Consider the following 19,830-nt stretch of genomic DNA (forward strand, 5'->3'; position numbering starts at 1 on the left):
AAAGATACTCACTCCAAAGTCAAACGATGTCAAAGGCCTAATCTGATGAAAGACAACATTGACAAGACGCATGCATGGCAGCCTGCATACCTTGATGGACCATGGAGTTGGCAATAGAATAAAAAACAAATCATGAATTCATAGGGTGTATCCAGTCAGTAAATGCCTGCTTGGAATCAGGAATGAGACAAGTGGATTAAGGAATGTTACGTGGAGAAGAACAAAGCAGATTTCTGTTGTTAGTCAGGTAATAGGCAGGCAGAGGACAACCTTACGGACATGCTTACTGATGACTGACTGACTGGACCTTTTCACCTCCAGACTCAGGATGGATTCTAAGACATTCGTGAGGGGTGTTCTCATGGTAGCATACCATCCAGGCATAAATTACTGTTATACACCAAGTTATGTGTGAAACATTTGGAACTCAGCACATCGTACTGTGACAAATAAATCTTCACCATCAGTTCACACTCAGTTCATTTTAAGCTGTCAGAGTAGTAGAAACTCTATCACCATGAAAAGAATACAGATGTTCATATTTCAGAAAACCACCAGCACAAACACCACAAACCGCGGCTCGCACCTGTCTTCTGCTGGTTCAGAGAGGCCTGCCACACAGCACGTGTCATCTAGATAAACACTTGATGTTTTTTAATTTTGTTATGGTACTTTTGTGTTGCCTCACAGCACACCAGAGGCCTAAAATCTAAATTGGCAGCAACAGTTGTGTCACTGTGATATTTGTCTTCCAATTGAATTAATGACACCAGTTTTGATTCAAAGGATTATTTTAAAAATTAGGAGATGTGTCAGATGTAACTAAATCAGCGTCTGTTAAGGTGAGGATCTACAGACCTCAACACAATCACAGCACAGTATCGCAGGCTCTCCATCACCATGGTTTCCACACACACACACACACACACACACACACACACACACACACACACACACACACACACACACATGAACAACATCAATCATCTGCTAATCAGAACTTGCCCCCACTCCACGGCCACTGCAGTGCTGTGGCAATTAGGAAAACAAATACTGTGGATTTACTGCAAACAATAAGAGAAAATGAGCTATTTGGCCATGTGTGAGTGGAAAATGCAGATGATTTAACCATCAGTGATGCATAATGAGGATTTATTTTTAAAACACTTCAAGGACAAACTACGGCCAACAGAGTGCGCTATATACCAGTGAATCCCCCCTCCCTCCTCTGGGTTTGGACATCTCTGACAAGAGGGCTTCTAGGAATTTTCAACAAACAGTGAGATACGAGTTGTCTGCCAAGTGTCTGGTCATGCTTTTTTCAAAATGTGAATGACGTCCCAATGTACATAAGATATTGGAGTCAGATTGCTGTCTGCCTGTGGAATGTCTGTGATCACTGTAAGTAAACAGCATGTTAACAAGCACTATTTCTAAACAGGAAATATGCAGTGTGGCTTGTCACGTAGGTTTTTCCTAATTCAGTTACGCAGGAAAATGCAGCTGACTTGGTAAGAAGGGAAGGCAGATGTGACATTTGCTGTGTGATTGCATGGCTGTGCAGAGAAGGACAGAAAGACACACTCCTGGTGTGAAGCAAATTGGTGATGTAACATTTATGTGTAAAAAAAGAACCAAACATACAGTGATGAATGCACTGTGCGGTAGATTTTATAAAACCTGGAAAAAGGGAAGTAATGCGGTGTAGCAAGTGCACTGTTTCGTCTTACTCATGCAATAGTAATAAACTTGGGGAAAGCAGCACCTCAGTGTTAAAAAAAACGGTGCTGGAGATGTAACAGAAAGTGGACGAAATGCACCAAAAAAGATGTACATGGCTGGGTGAGCTGATATGAAAAAGGCCTGAATTATGAGCCAATCTTAAAAATCTGTATTCTCAAATGAGCAATACGTTACATGACTACTTGTATGTCAAAGGGGTAGCATGCACAGACAGACTCAAAGAGACTAGAGACTAGCTGGTGAACATAGTGGAACATTTAGCAGGTAAAGAGCCAAATATTTCACTCAGGAGTTGGTGGAGAACAAAACAGAGCTAAAAGGAGAGTGGATAATAGGCTTACATTCATCAGGTGGCCAGAATCTCCAGATGAATCCTACTGCTGCTTTGTATCTACTGGATGTGTAACTAACAAGTTCAAGTTTGCAAGGCGATAATGCTGTGTCCAAGTGCTGATCAATTCATGCAGATTGAATTCTTAATTAGATTAATTGATATTGTCTTTATTTTGGAATGTGGTGTTCATATTCGGAAACTAATTCTCTTTAGAGGTCTGCGTCTGAGTAATACTCAGCATGTTGTCTGCTGAGTGCTCTGTATCTGGCCACAAAATACAGGCACAGTGCCCAGAGAGTGGGAGAAGGGGGTCGAGAGTGGGTTGTAACTCATTTTTACGCCATGGTGCCTTAGCAGGTTTATACAGCCATGGGTTCATGGCTGTATAAACCTGCATTAAGTATAAATGCCTTCACATTTCTGCTTGCCTTGTAGGATGCGGGCAGACGCATCTCTCACAAGCTGCAACCAGCACACAATTATACTGAAAGGTACTTACAATATGTCAAGTTGTTTGCAATGAAATGAAAGCATGAAAGCCTGTGGTTCCACACACTGAGGAGCATTTAGGTCCTGAGGGAGCCGTGAAGTGATAGGTTTGAGTTTTCCTTTGCTACAAACTGCAAGTTACACAAACTGCACTAAATAATGATGAGCTGGAAAGTGTCCACACGCCACACGCCGGCATTGTTTGTATTGCCGCACTTGACAGTAACACGAGTCGGACTACAGTCAGTTTCTGTAGACGGGGTCGGAGGAGCAGCAAAGTTCCAGCTCAGATGGGCGATTAGCAGGACAGCTCTTGGCAGAAAGCCGCTGAAGGGCAGAGATGCCTGCTCTTAATGGGCCAACACTGCCAACTCTCCCTTGATGATGAGAGAACTGTATGACCATGACAGTGCTAAAATACTGGCCACATGTAATCATCACTCCTTCAGTAGTCAAGGCGGAAGTGAAGGCTGATTTTGTGTTATTAGCGATGGCCATCTTACATTTCTCATGCAGGTCTAAATGAGACTTTCCATGTAGCGTATCACATGGAAAATGCCACTGAAGACAGGCCTTTAAAAGCCAATAAAGGCATTCCACAACAAGGAGCAAGGCAGTCAGCAGTCCACTATGTTCCACCTGGGTGTCAGCGACAAGCCTGCAGAGCTTAGAGTGGTAAGCTCTCCTCCTGCTATGCCCTGCTCATCCTCCATGTTTCCAGTGACATGAACACAGCAGTCAACCAAGACGAGACACAGCTCAACTTAGCGGAAATGGAGGACCAGAGATTAAAAGACAGGAGATCAGCAGGGGAACTGATGGAGGTCAAAGTGCAATCTGAAGATCTGAATTCAACCAGCAGTGACACAAGACCTCTGATTCATGACCGGGATCCCAAGAAAGTCAACAAGAATCTGAAGGTAACTACTGTGCGCTGCCGCAGGGACTGGACCAACATAAAATACACATAAATCTGCACAGAGAGCTCACAGCACACGCTCTGCATACTGCACCGCTCCTCCGTCTCCACTGAAGCACATGTAACTCTTGTAATGCAAAGCTGACCTGAAGCAGAAATCTATGTAAACTGAACATTTTGGAGATGAAACAAAAAATGTCAATGCAGGCCAATGATTTTCAGGTAATTTGAGACTGGAAATTAAATCTGGTGAATTTTAATATGTTGCATAATACTGACCTCAAGTGGACATGATCATACACACACTTCTATTTTTGCCCCTGCCTTTAAGATCCCACACTGCCAAGCACAAGAGGTGCTATGAAAACAACATTAATTAAAAACTGCTCAGTGCATTATATTTGTGTGCACACCCATCATCATTCTGCATGTTGAGATTTTGTATCACATAGCTTCCTATCTACATATCTAAGCCCCAAGTTCTCAGTTTTATGTTTTACTTACATTTGGGAAAAGCTGTCTCTTGAAATCAGTGTCTCTGTGTGTCTTGAGGTCACATTTGAGGATGTGATTGCAGAGCCTCCCTCGGTGCGGAGCTTTGATAAAGTGTGGCTGTGGAGTCACGCGCTGTTTGAGGTATCCAGACTGTGGTGTTACCGCTTCATCTCGCTCATCCTGGCAGTGCCGGTCTCACTGGCAGCAGGGCTTCTCTTTGCTCTGCTCAGCTGCCTTCACATCTGGTAGGACTGTTGTTACACTGAGATGATGTAGACTTACAGGCAAGGATGAAATACTGAATGTTTTCCGGTATATATGGATTATTTAAGTTAGAGATGGTAACTCTAGCTTTTCCCCTGAACAGGTTTTTCTCCTTTTTTAGGGGTGTGGAAGGATTTCTATTTGTTATCAGTGAGATAAGGTCATGCATCGTCCCTGTATCTCCCCAGGTTGATCATGCCCTGTGTGCAGCTGCTTCTTATCAACATGCACTGGGTCCAGACTGTCTGGAGCAGCATACTGAACATTGTCATCAGCCCCTTCTTCACCAGTTTTGGAAAATGTTGTGGTCGAATCACCATCCATCTGGCAAAGGATGCAGACAGATAGAAAAACATGTTGCGTGAATGTTCGGTCAAAACAGAGAATATACAGAACAAGCAAGTGGTAATAGATTACATATTAATTCCTTGGAGGTTAATTATAATTTGCATCATAATTGTCTGTGATTATTTTGTGTTTTTGCTTTCCTGTCATGATATTTTGCATGCTGTCCCTTCTCTAATGATGTAGCATTAACTCTAATCCAGGACCTGAACAAGCACGTGTTGACAGAATGTGTGGGGCAGATGGTACTAAAACTATGTAAAACATCTATAGATCTATATATGAACCAAGGTATTCTGACCTGTAAAGCAAAATAAAAAGCATTGATTCAGAGTTGAGAGCAATTTAACAGTGTCTTGTGGCTGAGGAAAACTAAATTATAGTATTAAAAATACATGTTGATGTAAAGACACTGGGGGAAATAAAGTTGAATGAAATCACATTAATGAACTTCAGTAAATGTTTCGTCTTTCTTTGATTGCAGTGTACTGTTCTGTTTTGTGTGGAGATAAGGTTTTTTTTTTTTGGTTGAATTCAGTTCGAATATTTTTTGTCATTTTATTATTGAAGACTACAACTTCATATTGTATCAGGGATGTAAAAGACGTCACCTGGTGAAGCTAATCATAACAACCAATTGGCAGTAAGAACACAGATGCAAAAGTATCTTCACATTCACATCCGATCCAGTTCGTATCAAAGCACCAAGCACACAGCGCAGCACATTCCTGCAGATGGCATTTTGCCGTCTTAGATTAAACATTAAACATAAAAAATTGCAACAAATGACAGCTTTTGGGAATTAAGATATGTAACAATATTACTTGTGCACAACAAATATCAAGAAGCATTTGGTATGTGTCAAGGTTTCATTTCCAGGGAAGCATGACTGATGTTCGTAGAGTAACCCGGGTTACTGATACCCACTCTAACCATTCCTTCCTATATGATTCTAAATATAGATCGATCTGAGAGCCCTGGATGTATGTATGTCTGCGTTAAATGAAAGGCAGGAGCCAATGCAGTCTCAGCTGATTGCAATGACACCCACAGAGGCAGAGGTATGCCCACCATGAATCTCAGCCGAGCTATTTCTGTCCCTCTGCCTCAGTGCCTCACAGGCCTCTTCTCTCTCCACTGCCACGCCAAGAGCACTCCTCTAATTGGGTTGGCTCCCAATCACATGCGCTCTGATCCGAGTCCTCCCCTCCCTCCTTGTCCCTGTCTCTGCCACCAGGGAACCAGGGCAAGGAATGCCAATCCATGCGACGGAGTAACGCTTCCTGTACTTTTCTTACACCCCACCAGCTGAGATAAATAGCAACACAGAGCTGTGGGTGCTATGAGTCCTTGCACCAGTTTTCACAGGCACCTCCTCCTCTTCCTCCTCTTTTTGGCGTTTGTTTATGCAACATGCTGATATAGAAAGCTATGACTGATAGCAGCAACTGCACAGCTTAGGTAGACTGGATCAGAGTTTTATTCTGGGGGACTATTGAGTTTTATGTATTGGACCTTGATACAATCAGAAATATCTGGAATTAGAGACTCAGGCCCACCTTGTGGGAACTCTATTCTGCACCAAATGACTGAGCCACTTTATTGTTTGGATTGTGATTACTCTGTTTTGATTATCTCCCCTAGCATGTCCTCCAAACAACAAAGTAACACAGGCTCACATTTACAATAAATATGCAGATAGATTAAGCCTGCAGCACAGTGTTACTACTCCACAGAATGTTTATCAACTGTACAGTTACACTGACAGATGAGCTACAGTCGAGTTTCTCCAGCTGGCGTAATTCCAACAATTAAGATAACATCTATTCAACTACTGTGCATCAATGTAGTTGGACTTCTTAAGGCAACCTCATCACCTGACAAACATGCTGAAAGTGATGAGCTGATGAATTTTGTTTTAATAAAGTATATTTCTATGTCAATCATATTCCTATATTTGGTGCTCGAAGTGAAAAAAAAGTGCCAGTACTCCCCTAGTAAACATGATGGCTGTGTATCACCTGGTATCAGCAAATCGTTAAGTATCGCATTTTGATAAAAGATATTTGGAGATGTTGCACAACATTTACATTTATATAACCAAGGGAACAACAATTTCAATTATTAGAGTAAATGCAGTTTATTCAGTTTTATGAATCATCTGAAACGGAGAGGGCAGAGGAGGCCACTTCTCACCAACTTCAGGTGCACAAGAAAAAGTCACAGTACAAAGAGTAAAATGCAGAATTGGCAGTACTACAACAGGCCCACTTCAAGTACTGTCTGTATTAACAAAATATGTTGTGCAATTTAGCTGTAAAAACACAAACACAATTTTTTTTTTTCAGGTGAAGTTCAGCATTAGGGCATAAAACACTGTCTCAACTAAAGCCAGAGCAGGAGGGTGTGTTTGTGCTCACTGCCTCACTCTGTGGTGGAAGTTCGTGCCACTGTGCAAACCCTGCCCAGTTAGCCCCGCAACTCTATGTGAAATGTGACACAACCCTGGGTTCTCCTTTAAGGCATGCCTTTTCAGTCTGCGTGCATTACATTGTGTGTGTGCGTGTGTGTTTGTACATTTTCTGTTTGTGTGTGTGCAGAGTGGGGGTCAGGCATCCATTTTTACCAGGGCGTCTGCAGCAGCTGTCCACTGGCATGCCAGAGGGAGCGTCACAGTGGACATACAGGGGTTCAGAAGTGAACTGAGGCGTTTGATCCAGGAAGGTTTACTCTCACCGTCTCCAGGCCGTCCAGGACCTGCAGCCCCACCATGGCGGATCAGTACCAGTACAACACCAACGAGGAGAAGATAGTGAAGGACAGCCACACCAAGGAGATTGATCTAATTAACCGAGATCCCAAGCAGATCAATGAGGACGTGGTGAAGGTTTGTGCAGCATGGAGACACCACCCTGTCAAAGGAAGGATTAAGAGCTTAACTCCTGTCTTGGCATGTGTGGAAACATGGGGAGAAAATGAATAAAGTGGTTAGCAGGATCGAAGACAGGAGAACAGATTATTATACTGTCTGCAAAATCCTTAAATAGACCAGGAGCTACTCCCGTGGCCTGAGCAGAACATAGAGTTTATTTTGGGGATGGGGTAGAAGAGTGTGAAACTGATACACTGAGGCCGACTACTGTTTATCCTACGATTGTTGCCATGTTAATGTTTTCTGTGAGGACGCAACTGAATGTACAAATAACAATATAGAAAATGTATAGATTCTATTTTGTTTGACTGGAAGGAGTTCGTGTTAGCATGGTCAATGATTTGGTACGTGAGTTATCACTACAGAATATGCTCATATGTTTAGTGTCTGCAGGGCTCAGTTTGGAATGATTCACTTGTCATGGGTGCTTTCAGACATCAAGGAGTTGTGACAGATAATGTATTTTTAAAGTGAAAAGTATGCTAACTTCACCCCCAGCAGTCTGGTCGAGGAGTTACATAATCCATGCAGTTATTATAGAACATTTACAATTCATGTTTCTTCTTTGCTTCACACCGATTGTTCGTTTGCTGAATTTGACTCTGGCAGTGGCTCTGAGAGAAGCCAGGCCTTGCAGAGAAAATGTAAGACTGTGCATGTCCAGCCATTCATTCAGAGGATGATCTCTGGCTGCTATCTCTGCAGGAAGCAGACCAACAGTGACTTGTTGCTCCCCATGCTGATCTTATCCAGTGGGCTGGGAGAAAAGAAAAGGTTTTAGATGCACGGTGCATCTGCCATGATTACAGACAAGTTGATTAACATTTCACAGCAAAATCTCATCTTAGAGTATAACAGTGCCCAGAAGACCAGGTGGCTCATGCTGAAAACAAATTAGACCACTGTACAGCTGCTCTCATACATTTTACATGAGGTGAACGTCAGTCAAAAAGAAAAACGTGTTGGAATAGAGCATTTAGAAGGACTTGGTCCCAGCAATAAAAGCCACTCTATAACTTTGCCTGCATGCCACGAGATTAAGTTATGGTTTATTCTATGAAGTGCAAGAGACCCTAACACTCTGCAGCTATGACAAGCATAATCCTGACACTTAACATTGGTATATAACTTTGAGGTCACAAAGGCCCGATGAAGGAAGGTGTATAAGAGCAAAGCTTGCTCAGGGATGTGTATTAATGACCGCCTCTTTTGAAATTCCCTGTTAGGTGGAGTTTGAGGACGTCATAGCAGAGCCTGATGGCACACACAGCCTGGATGGTGTGTGGAAGCTCAGCTACACCACCTTCACTGTGTCCAAGTACTGGTGCTACCGCATATTGTCTGCTGTCTTCGGTATCCCTGTTGCTCTGCTCTGGGGCTTCCTGTTCGCATGCATCTCCTTCTGCCACATCTGGGCGGTGGTTCCCTGCATCAAGAGCTGTCTGATTGAGTCGCAGTGCATCAGCCGCATCTACTCTCTCTGCATCCAGACCTTCTGCGATCCCTTCTTCGAAGCCCTGGGCAAGATCTTCAGCAGCGTGCGCGTTGCCCTGCGCAAAGAAGTCTAAGTACTCACACGGTGGTGTTTGTAGTATGATTGGATGATGTGTGGTGCCTTTTTTACACCATAAGATCAGTTCTGTCTCGCTTAACTCCCCGATACTCCTCCTCCTCACTTCATCATATGCTGTTCCAAGCCCTCAAGTTCTCCACTCTGAGTCATGACGTGCCCAGTGTGCCTTTTGCCACCAGACGCTCTGTGACAGCTGCAGCAGCCAGCGTGGTTCTGTGACAGCTCTGGCACTCCTGGAGGGCTCAGTGCCCCTCACCGAGGGAGATGAGGGCCGCCTGCCACGAAGAGGATCTGTCCACCCTCATTTATTTGTGTCACAACAAGCTCAGACCATAGCTGCTCATTCACAACAAACTCCTAGCTGCTGCTGCACCTGCGGACAGTGCTGCCTGTCTGCATTTGGCCCTTCTTAAAACTTACATTGATGCTGTCTGTTGCTCTGTGTGGTATTGATGAACTTTATATTGATTGAATTGAAGAGTGGAATATTAAACCTACATATTTCAGTCAAGTGTGTGTGTAAACCAGTATGGACCTAACTCCTGATGCAGTAAAGTAATAAACTCTCTCTGAGGCCCTTTATTTTGATTATGTAGAAAAGTACCATGTGCTGCTATTGTACACCTGCAATGTAGAAAAGCAAATTACAATGAAACTAATTTAAAGATGTTACAGCTGATGAAGCTCTTATTGTAATAGGTAAAACATATTGTAACCATTGGTTCAGTGTTTGTTTGAAAGTATGTTATGTGTATTACCTCATTCTGGGACACTAAGAAATACTATTTGAAGGTTCACCAAATCTTTTACTGATGTTTCTGATAGCTTCAGTCAGCCCACTACAGGTTTCTGTTCGTATGTGTCTGAGATCCAGTATTGATGATTCAGTGTCATCACGCTGGTCTTTATTTTTTTAACCTCAGTGTTTTTCTGATTCTTTCATCGTGCTGTAAAATGCACAGTTGGAGTTTCTATGAGCTGAACCAGCACAGTGTGTCAAAACATTATTGTGATTAATGAGCTGTACTAACCGGTGTAATGAATGAACATGAGTGATTTATTAGCCAAATCTATAGCGAGACAATGAATATGTATACATGAATACATTTGGTTTAACTAAAATACAACAAGTTTTCCACAAATGCAGGTCTCTCTTTTTTTTTGTGCATTTATTTGGTTTTTTGCCATCTGCAAATGATTAATTGAGCTTGTACAATTACAGCCCGTACACTTAAACTGCCCTCCACTTTTTTTGAAATCTTAAAAAAGGAAAAGTTACTCACAAACGTTGAAAATCATAGCAAAGGTCTTTCATGTGTCCTGTCAAATGTTTAGAGCCAATTGTTGCCGTGAAAAGATTGATGCTCTATTTTTTGCAGAATTTCTCCTGATATAATATTTTCCATGGGCAGACGATTGTCTTATTAAAAGTCATGAAATCAAAGCTACAAAGGAAGCAAACTCCTCCAGAATATAATATGGAAATAAATATATACACTTGTTCAAGTCAAAATATGACTATGGAACTTCATTAATTAATCCCACAATCCACTCGATAATGAAAGTAAAGCACTTACAAATGAATATTTCTGCAATAACTAATCCGTCAATGTTAATTCTGTGGTGTTGTACTCGTATCATAATCAGAGTTTAAGGTGGGCGAGAGGAAGCTGAATCACAGAGTTACGAGCTGAATCAACACCTGCCTTCAGCTGAACATTATAAACGTCATAAAGGATTTATTGCAGACACATTGTTGGATTGTTTTTATTGTACAGATTTGGCTTTTATTCAGGTCACTCCTCAGTATTGGCAATGATAATTGATGTGTTGTAATTAGAATAGCAGTTCACATCCTTGACAGCCTCAGACTTAATTAGCTGTGCAACAAAGAATGCTGGAGTGAATACCTTTGTTATCTCTTCCTGCAGGATAATGCACCACGCCACACAACAACTGTTGCCTCAAGATACCTCCAGTGGTCTGCACAGTCCCCACATCTCAACCCAATAATGCGTTTTTGGGCTGAAGTGAACAGGATGTTCAATGTTTCAGAGTGCTGCCAAAAATTCACAGGAACTCTGCGACGTTATTGATTCAGTGCGGACAAACATCCGTCCAGAACATTTCCAGTAACCGTGCCAAGGATTTCTTCAGCCAATTCGGGAGGCAAAAGGAGCCCTAACGAGCATCAGCTAGGTGGAAATAACAAAGCTGTCAGTGCATTGTTGCTGCTTTTGTTCTTTTTGTGCTTTATTTATTTTTTATTTATATATATAAGCTTAAATCTTTACCAGTGACAGCCATGACATCTCACATCTAACAACATCTCAAGTAACAGTTTACATGTATGCAATCCATCGCAAATGTAACAAAGTGAACAACATTGTACACAATATTTAGACCATGTGAGCAATTTCATCATAACACAGACAAACAGGATCCATAAGCTTTGCTGGTGACAACAACTCAATCAATAGTGCGGTTGGCAGAGGTTGCTTCAAAGATTGTTTTTCCTTGACGTTCTCTGCACTGCAAATATGTACAGTACATGTAAAACAAGGAAAATGTGAAACTGAACATAAAGCGTCAGGTGGCTGCTCAGCTTGGCCATGATTATCTTGTAAGTTTTCATAAACAAAATAACGCTTAATAATATTCTGTACATTTTTTCTGTTCCACAATTCCTTTTCCACTTTACACTATAAAGTACTGTAAATAAAACAGTTAAGACTTTAGTTGTTTTTTTCCCTTCTGGCGTCGAAAGGCGAACCTCAGGGCGGGAGGTATCTGAAGGAATTGAACTGCTGGATGTTTTTAATGGTCGACGGTGTGTGGCGAAAGGCGGGTGGGCGGCTTGAGAACGGGAGGGGAGGGCAGGTGCTTATGTGCTGGAAGTCTGTGTGATGCTCCTCTGGCTGCTCGTGCTTTTAATGGCAAAGGTTGAGGAGTTGCTCTTGTGACTGGAGTCAAAGTCATGCTCACAGTGGCACTGGGATGACTTGAGGTAGTGAGCGGAGCAGCACAGAAAGTTCTGCCTAAGATCCTGGAACAGATGCCCGGCGAAGCACATGTAGATCCAGGGGTTACAGCAGCTGTTGAGGCTGGCCAGCAGCATGGAGATGATGAAGGGCATAGCTGCAGGAGATGAGACGGAGAGAGGAAAGTTACTGTGCTGTGGCAACAAAAATGAGCCAAGTCAAGGTGGCTACATCATTTATGAGCCCGTGCACACACATTTTGTTTTACTGGTGATGATTCACATCTTGATCTCGTGCTCTTTAGACATGCTTGTGACATTGTTGTAGAGGTGTTAATATTGGTCAATCTGTGGGTCCACCAGACTGCAGTATCTCAGACTATTAAATCAATTGCAATGACGTTTGGTGAAGCACATGGTCCTGAGAGGAGTTTAGTAACTTTGACAATCATCTGACTTCTCCTCTAATGTCACCACCAAGTTCCCATTTGTGGCTTTGAGTGAAATACCTCAGTAACTATTAGAAAGACTTTCACTTCTTCTAATCTACTAAAATTATAAGACACATTTTCTAATCACAATTAAATTTTTGCTATACCTGCAAAACAAAATAAAATAATCTCAGCCTCGGCAAAGCTTTGTGGTTAGAGCTGATTAGCAAATGTTAGCATGCTAACATGCTAAAATAAGAGCATGTTTAAAATTGCCTGCAAACGGCAGTATGTCAGCTTTGTCACTGTGAACATGTTAGCGTGCTGACATGCTAGTTAGCAGTCAGAACAGCCTCAAAGAGCATCTAGCATGGCTGTAAATTAATACAGTCTCGTTTCCTTTCACCCATTTACCATTTTTTGCCAATGCAGAATCAATTAGAGGTTTCAATCATAGAGTTACAGCTGCTTAATTAACCATATCTGGAAGGATTTTCAGTCCTTCACAGCAGAGATCACTGAAGAAGGAGGGACTTTCATAATATTAGCGGCTCAAGGGTGAGAAATAAACACTGGAGATTTTCTAACATTTCCTGCAAAAATACCTGCGAGGGTATAACATGGGGGAGGCGGATAGGTTCATCACATCATGACAAGTAACCTGCACTGTCACACTGGATGACATTTACGCTTTGTCAACTGCACCACCCAACTGACATTTGGCAAATGAGTTTCGGATTCATGTAATTGGCTCGGATGCTGTATTTAACCTCTTCTTGCTGATTATTAATCTTTCTCTCCGCCTGTCTGCGCTCCCGTTAATCTCATGCCGCCTCTAATGACAGTCCCTGAGCTCAAACGAAATTGTTTCGAGCAAACATCTCTGGAAGGGCATGAAAGGCACACATAATTAACAAGAATTGATCATCAGCCATTAAGGGTCTGATTTATGAAACTAAAACATGAGTTGAAGTGAGTGTAGATCATTCAATTACCCCTCTACTATGGAGTCATAGGTTTCATAATCTACTTTTGAGTAACCGCTGCGATGTAAGCTGTCAGATGTACGAATGAAAATGCCAGAGAAATGTAGTAAATACTGAGGCGATTACAGAATGTTCTGCAAACAGGCGAACAAACATTCCCTCATCTTCCAGCTGATATTACACAATTGTACAATAAAGCTTATAAGCCACGCATCAACTTGCTCTAACACAGACTATAATGCTGCTGACGTGGATGGAGAAGACACGTCATTGGCGACAGTGCAAAAAGACCAGCTGGTGGTTATCAAGCATTCTTATCAGAGTGGAAGAGAGCAGAGCCTGGGACTAATTTGAATAACAGGGGGAGCGATCACGAAGGAGTCTTTAGTGAATAAGCTCACGGCGTCTTTCACAAGAGAAAGATAAATCACAGTGAATGAGAAGGCAGAACAATCATCCTCTGGGTGGTACATCTGTCCGACTGTCAGAGCTGATCCCAGGCAGCCCAAAATACTCTTCTGCAATTCATTAATGACAATGCTTTAGTGCTGATTCTGGTTCCCTGGAGATGAACATGCATTAGCACTAATCTGCTTTCTTTACACTATGTAGGTAGTGACCTTTACAGAAAAAAAAAAAAAAAAAGAATTTAACACTTGGAGATTGAATGCTGGGCTTCGTGTCCATCGAGCACTTAATTCAAATCAATATCAGTGTGTGAGTCAGCGTCCGAGGGCACTGGGCCCAGCAGGAGGAGATGTTTGTGCTCACAGATTTTTGGGGGAGCTTGTGTGAGTGTCTGAGTCAGGGTTTAACCTGAAGGTGTTTTTTTGTGTTACTCCACATAATGAAATCTGTCTAGCTGCTAAATGTGAAATCATAGTGACTCCGATAAAGCGCAGAGGAAGGGGGCTTTTTTGTCGTCTTCTAACATTTCCGAAAATCGTATTGATAATGTGGTGCTAAAAGTCCCATCTGTGAAAAGTCCCGCTCCTTCACAAAAAATCCAATGTAATGAAAAGTGTCTCACTCATTTATGGTGGAACTTTGAAGGATGATTGAAGGAATTTGTTTTTTTGTTCAAGCATCTAAAAAAATACACTGATTGTCTTGAATAAGAACATTTTATACAGGGGGCAAAATTTCATTCGAGTGTGTGTCTGTGCCTACACCTCTGGTCCAAGTCTGGCTAAGGGAGTAGTTCAACATTTTGGAAAACACACTTATTCACTTTCGTTATGAGAGTTAGATGAGACGATTGATGCATCTCTCACATCTGTACACTAACATGATGCTACAGGCAGCAATCCCTTAGCTTTGCCTAGCATAAATGGCTGGAAACAGAAGGAAATAGCTAGCCTGGCTGTTCAAAGGGAACAAAATCTGCCGGCCAGCACCTCTAAAGCTCACTCACTCACCAGCATGTCATATTTTGTTTATTTAATCTGTTCAACAACGGTGGTTTAAAAAAAGAGGATTTTCCGTGTTACATGGGGCTGTGTGCTGGATTGTTTCTTGGCCAGGTAATGAGCGGAAACTCAAAGATGTTGCTGCTCCTGGCCAAAAAACAGCCGGCACAAAGCCAGAGATATCTCTGGACTGAGCTAGGCCAGCCTCTCATCAAACTCTGGACAAGCGCATTTCCCAAAAATGTCAAACTATGAACTCAGACAAATCATGCACCTGGTCGTTGATTGTCCGGGGGACTCTTGAATATTTCATTGCAGAAGACCTGATTACTTCAATAATGGGCCAAGGTGGAGAGAGTGTGGGAGTCTACGCATCGACTCAGGCAATGAAACTGCTGCTTTTACATCCTGTTTCTGCTGAGAGTGGCCTTTGAAAGACAGATGCAACCTTTAAGTAGTGATCCTCCATTTATGTTGATGTGTCAGTTTGATTGATGGTGAAAATGGAACAAGAAGACGTATTTATCAGGTAAATCTAAAAGGAAACCATGGTAATCATTTTCCACGGTGGTTCCAATCACAAACGTTTTTCTGCAAGGTAGAACGACCACCAGTGAATAATCAATTTTCATTACAGTTGTCATGTATGTTAGTAATGTTGGGTTTGATGTAATATGTTATGGAGCTAGATCTTGGTACAATAATATACAAGATAATGTGGAATGAGTCATGTAACAACTTAATCTGTGTTTGAGATCTGCTGGTATCTAAATATTTGCTCTAAATCTGCAGGTTGCCTACCAAGCAATGTTTACACATTATTAATCAGCTTTACTGTATGTGCTCCTCACCTGTCGCTAATCTTTCACTACAACGCAAACAGCTGCAAAGGCACAGTCTGTGACTAAGTGTCCCCACAATTAATGTCCCCACAATCTGTGCACAGTGGAGAGGTTCCTTCTTCAGTAAAGGCTTTCTGTTCTAAGCTGCGTGGACGGTACGCTCACTTTGCTGCGTATGACTCTAATGGACACTTTATCTGCACACACACAGGTGACACTCCAGCCTATCTTTTGTACACAAACACTGGCACGTGTCACTGCCACTTCTGGCCTTTCTGAGTGCTGTTCACGTGGACGAAAGCCATCAGACATCAGCCTCCGCCCTACACTGATCCAAGCTCCGCAGCAGCAAAGTGAATCAGTCACTTTCTTTTCCATTTCTAAAGGCCGGAGCACTTTTGCTGTTCTTTTTCTGGCTACTTTGAATATTGTGAGATAGCATCAGAGCCAAGTACTGTCATTTCCTCAATGCATCGTGCAATATGCCTCCTCAGCACCGAAGTGTTGAATGACAGCTAAGTGTGTTGTGCAACTGTTGAGCTGCAAAGTGTAAACAGCTGGTGTGAACGAGGCAGCTTGAGGAACATGACAGTGATGCACAAGCAGTCAGCTGGAACCTTTTACACAAACACACAGATGCTCAAAGAAAAGAGCCGAGGCCTGAAGCAGCAGCGTCTGTTTACTCTTTACTCATCAAGAAACTTCCTGACATTATCATCCTATTATAGTCTGTTTTTGTTGAAAATGTTTTTGCTTTTACTTTTTTTTACTGGGAAAATAACAGCAAAGCTTAAATAATGGATGAATACTGATTGGAAAACAACTCTGTATTGTCCTTGTGATGATTGTTTCTTCTCATTCACATATCTAATATTGGCACATTATTCTGCAAAGTCTTCAAATGAATAGCTCTAATTGGGTTTACCCTTCACTTATCCAGTACAACAAACAGACAAACAGGCAAGCTATAATCCCATTCCAATCAAACACATCTTCACTTCCCACAAGGCTGTTACTGAAATGAAATCATGGATAGAGCGCAGAGGCACAGCGCAAGTGCTGGAGTCAAATTGTGAAGTCAAATTGGCACATTAAATCTTTGTTATATGGGTGTGGCCATGGTCCAGAAGATCGATAAATATAGGCGCCACATACAATAGATGGCTGCTTAGTGGCCCATTGTTTTTAAATGTCAACGACGCACTGCAAAATGCCCCACAGGCACAAATACAAGCTGCTTGGCGCGTGGTGGCGCACACTAATATGATTAATGATTAGCCGTCAGTCGCGCTCTGCAGGGTGAGGGGGGGTCAGAGGAAAGTTGAAAAATTCTGCACGCTGTTTTTGCAATTCAAATGCCTTATCATTGTGTTTTCTTATCACATAACAGGTGAATTTTTCTATGTAATCTACGAATACATTAAAAAAAAAAAAAACACCAACATTGTTTTCCTCCTCTGTATGGCTGATGTAAAAATAGCAAACAAAAAGATTTCCTTTAAGATTAACTTGAAGTGTAAGGCCTGTCAGTCAGTCAATATGGAAAGGACAGCATGATCTAATAATGTGTTTTCAGTTTTGGTAGTATTACAGAATGTATATCTAAACTGGGTGTATTGTAGGGATTGTTCTCCATTAAAGATTCTAATGGCACAATCACTCAAATGACTTGGACACATACTTGGATGTACATGGAATTCCCAGTGTTTGTATTTTTAGCAGAAAGCTGTAGTAGCAGTAGTCCAAATTATGCCCCAACCTTTTTATTTCGTTTTTTGTTTTTCCTCACGTCAAAGCTCCTGCACTGTGAACAGTCAAAGCTTCAGCTCAGTCACTGTAAACTCTGTGTCATCCGCACCGCACCCATGCTGGGTTATTTATCCTGATACTGATAACAGCAGAACCCGGTTCTCCGTGAGTGGACCATAAAGCTGGAGTGCCCATCCCTCCTGAAGGACTAAACCAAAATACACTCATCTCAGAATGGTGTTTTGTAGATAAGCAAGCGCCGGCATCCTCGTGCGTAAACAGCACTGATGCGCACAGCAAGAAGGACGCGTCAGTTCAAAATCTCCGTTCATTTCCACGGAGTAAGATTGTGCGGAAAACGTGCAAAAAGAAGGAAAAGATGGGTAGTGAGTAAGTGTTTCCAAATGCTTCAGATGCGTAATAATATTAGTATGTAGTATCAGTAAGTCAACCTGTGCGCAGCAAGGGCGCACGCTCGGTTTGACATTAAACTTTAAAATTCAACCTACCCTCACGGGGCGCTGCTGGATCCCATGCAGACCACATCTGAACAGAGAAAAAGGGGGTCCAACAGACGATATAAGCCACGACGATCACAAAAGTCATTTTCACAGTGGTGATCTTCGCCTTGGAGATGAGCTTAACGCTGCTCACTCGGGCCAGCGTGTTGCTTTTGGAGGTTTTGGGCGTCAGGCTTATACACTGCTCCCGCCTCGTCTTCAATTTAAAGTTTTGCCATATTTTGAAGCTTATCAGCCCATAGCAGATGCTCAGTATTGCCACCGGAATGATATATATGGTGAGACTGATCCATGTGATGTACGCTTTGGCTCCCCAAGGCTTCACGAAGTCGCCCCAGCAGTCATACACCCCCGATCCGACAGAGCCAACCTCTCTCAGGGAAAAAATGAACATCTGCGGGACACTGAAGAGCAGGCTCAGCACCCAGGAACATATGACATAGAAACGGTCTTTTCTCCTGTGCAAAGAGCGAAGGGGCTGACAAATCGCCAAACATCTGTCTACGGACATCAGAACTAACATGTAAGTGGAGGCGAACATCCCAACGACCTGTAGATATTTCACCAACCTGCACAAAATGTCCGGTCCATAGAACCGAAATGTAATGTCCCAGATAAGTTGAGGGAGAACTTGAAATATCGCCACAACAAGATCGGCGATGCTCAGGTGCTTCATGAAGTAATACATACGGGACTGGCTGTGCTTGGTCGTGTGGATGGCCAGCAGGACGCACAGGTTCCCCGTCAGCGCCAGAAACAGCACCAGGGCGAGCACAGTCACCTCCACCTTCGCCACCTCTTCATTTCTCTTCAGAGGGTTCGTCTGATTCAACCAACCGGTCCCGTTACCGAGACTTGAGTTCCGCCAGGATTCGTTGAATTGCCAAAAGTCACTTTCATTGGAAATACTTTCCATTGCCGCAGTCTTGTCCTCTGCAGATGCGTCAGGGTTGTGCAGTCATGCAATGGCTGAAACGGTCACCTGAAGGCTTCCTAAGTGACAAAGTCTTCCTTCCTCACAGGTGACAAGACAAAACGTGGGTCTCAAAACATGTTTCTGGAGTGACGAACAAAGATCGATTGAGCCTCAATCACCCATGCTTTCTGAAAACTGAAGATACTTGAGAGGAGATATTTCCACTTATCTACAGAATATTAAACATTTGACAAAATGTGTGCGCGAATAGAAAACTTAAGGTGCAGAAAAAAAAAACTATCGTGTAAAATACGTGAGAAGCACACCTCACTGGTCATAGGTAATTAACCAAAAATCATAGTCTGAGTAAATCCAAGGAATTGTCTTATGGTCGAGGAAAAACAAAAAAACGAAAAACAACCAAAACAAAACAAAACAAAACAAAAAAATAACTGCATGAACTTTAAAAATCAAAACTCTAGAAAATAAAACATTACGAGAAAAAATGCTGCACAAATTGAAAGCTCCATCATCTTCTCTGGCAGGAGTCGGAATGGCCAGCATTGCCGCACATAAGGTCCTGTTATATCTGTCCCCAGTTCAGTAACAATAAACAGTCTTACCCATCACCACCACAAGGTGGCGATGTGAGTCAGTACCCTCCCGGTCCTGCTCTGCGGCTCCTCAGAGCATGAACCCAAAGATCTGCTCTCAATCACGGTTCTCGTTTTATTGTAGTCTGGCCCATCTGACGTGACTTTTGTTGCTTTATGGCTTGATGTGGAATTCCAAAGCTGTCCATACTGGTGAAGCCTGTGATGAGAAACCATCCATGTAATTAGAAGATATTTTCATACTGTGCTCAAATCTGGGGGGCAAATGAGGCTAAACGCTTTGATGGG

The 19,830-nt window shown here is 42.5% G+C and overlaps 3 protein-coding genes across 3 annotated transcripts; 2 read left to right on the forward strand and 1 right to left on the reverse strand.

Annotated features, from left to right (window-relative positions):
* The first annotated feature begins 3,291 nt into the window (after positions 1-3,291).
* LOC143332824 (caveolin-2-like) lies at positions 3,292-4,592 on the forward strand. Its single transcript, XM_076750633.1, has 3 exons — positions 3,292-3,486; positions 4,038-4,225; positions 4,433-4,592. The coding sequence occupies exons 1-3, from the start codon at positions 3,292-3,294 to the stop codon at positions 4,590-4,592; spliced, it is 543 nt and encodes a 180-aa protein (XP_076606748.1).
* Positions 4,593-7,265: 2,673 nt separating this feature from the next.
* On the forward strand, positions 7,266-9,979 carry cav3 (caveolin 3). The gene is made up of 2 exons (XM_076749006.1): positions 7,266-7,476; positions 8,748-9,979. Exons 1-2 carry the CDS (start codon positions 7,360-7,362, stop codon positions 9,087-9,089), a joined length of 459 nt encoding a protein of 152 aa, XP_076605121.1. The 5' UTR covers positions 7,266-7,359; the 3' UTR covers positions 9,090-9,979.
* A 1,384-nt stretch (positions 9,980-11,363) lies between these two features.
* oxtra (oxytocin receptor a) lies at positions 11,364-19,483 on the reverse strand. The gene is made up of 2 exons (XM_076757407.1): positions 18,001-19,483; positions 11,364-12,232 (listed from the first exon to the last, which is right to left on the reverse strand). Exons 1-2 carry the CDS (start codon positions 18,926-18,928, stop codon positions 11,979-11,981), a joined length of 1,182 nt encoding a protein of 393 aa, XP_076613522.1. The 5' UTR covers positions 18,929-19,483; the 3' UTR covers positions 11,364-11,978.
* Positions 19,484-19,830: the final 347 nt, after the last annotated feature.

This window comes from Chaetodon auriga, chromosome 2, assembly GCF_051107435.1.
Source record: "Chaetodon auriga isolate fChaAug3 chromosome 2, fChaAug3.hap1, whole genome shotgun sequence".
NCBI lineage: Eukaryota > Metazoa > Chordata > Actinopteri > Chaetodontiformes > Chaetodontidae > Chaetodon > Chaetodon auriga.

Excerpts from the sequence above, each read along its gene's own strand:
- LOC143332824 (XM_076750633.1), top strand. The coding sequence starts at position 3,292 with ATGAACACAGCAGTCAACCAAGACGAGACACAGCTCAACTTAGCGGAA. Across the intron at positions 3,487-4,037 it reads AAGTCAACAAGAATCTGAAG|GTCACATTTGAGGATGTGAT; the intron begins GTAACTACTGTG and ends GTGTGTCTTGAG. Across the intron at positions 4,226-4,432 it reads CTCAGCTGCCTTCACATCTG|GTTGATCATGCCCTGTGTGC; the intron begins GTAGGACTGTTG and ends GTATCTCCCCAG.
- cav3 (XM_076749006.1), top strand. The coding sequence starts at position 7,360 with ATGGCGGATCAGTACCAGTACAACACCAACGAGGAGAAGATAGTGAAG. Across the intron at positions 7,477-8,747 it reads TCAATGAGGACGTGGTGAAG|GTGGAGTTTGAGGACGTCAT; the intron begins GTTTGTGCAGCA and ends ATTCCCTGTTAG.
- oxtra (XM_076757407.1), bottom strand. The coding sequence starts at position 18,928 with ATGGAAAGTATTTCCAATGAAAGTGACTTTTGGCAATTCAACGAATCC. Across the intron at positions 12,233-18,000 it reads TCCAGCAGCGCCCCGTGAGG|CTATGCCCTTCATCATCTCC; the intron begins GTAGGTTGAATT and ends CATCTCCTGCAG.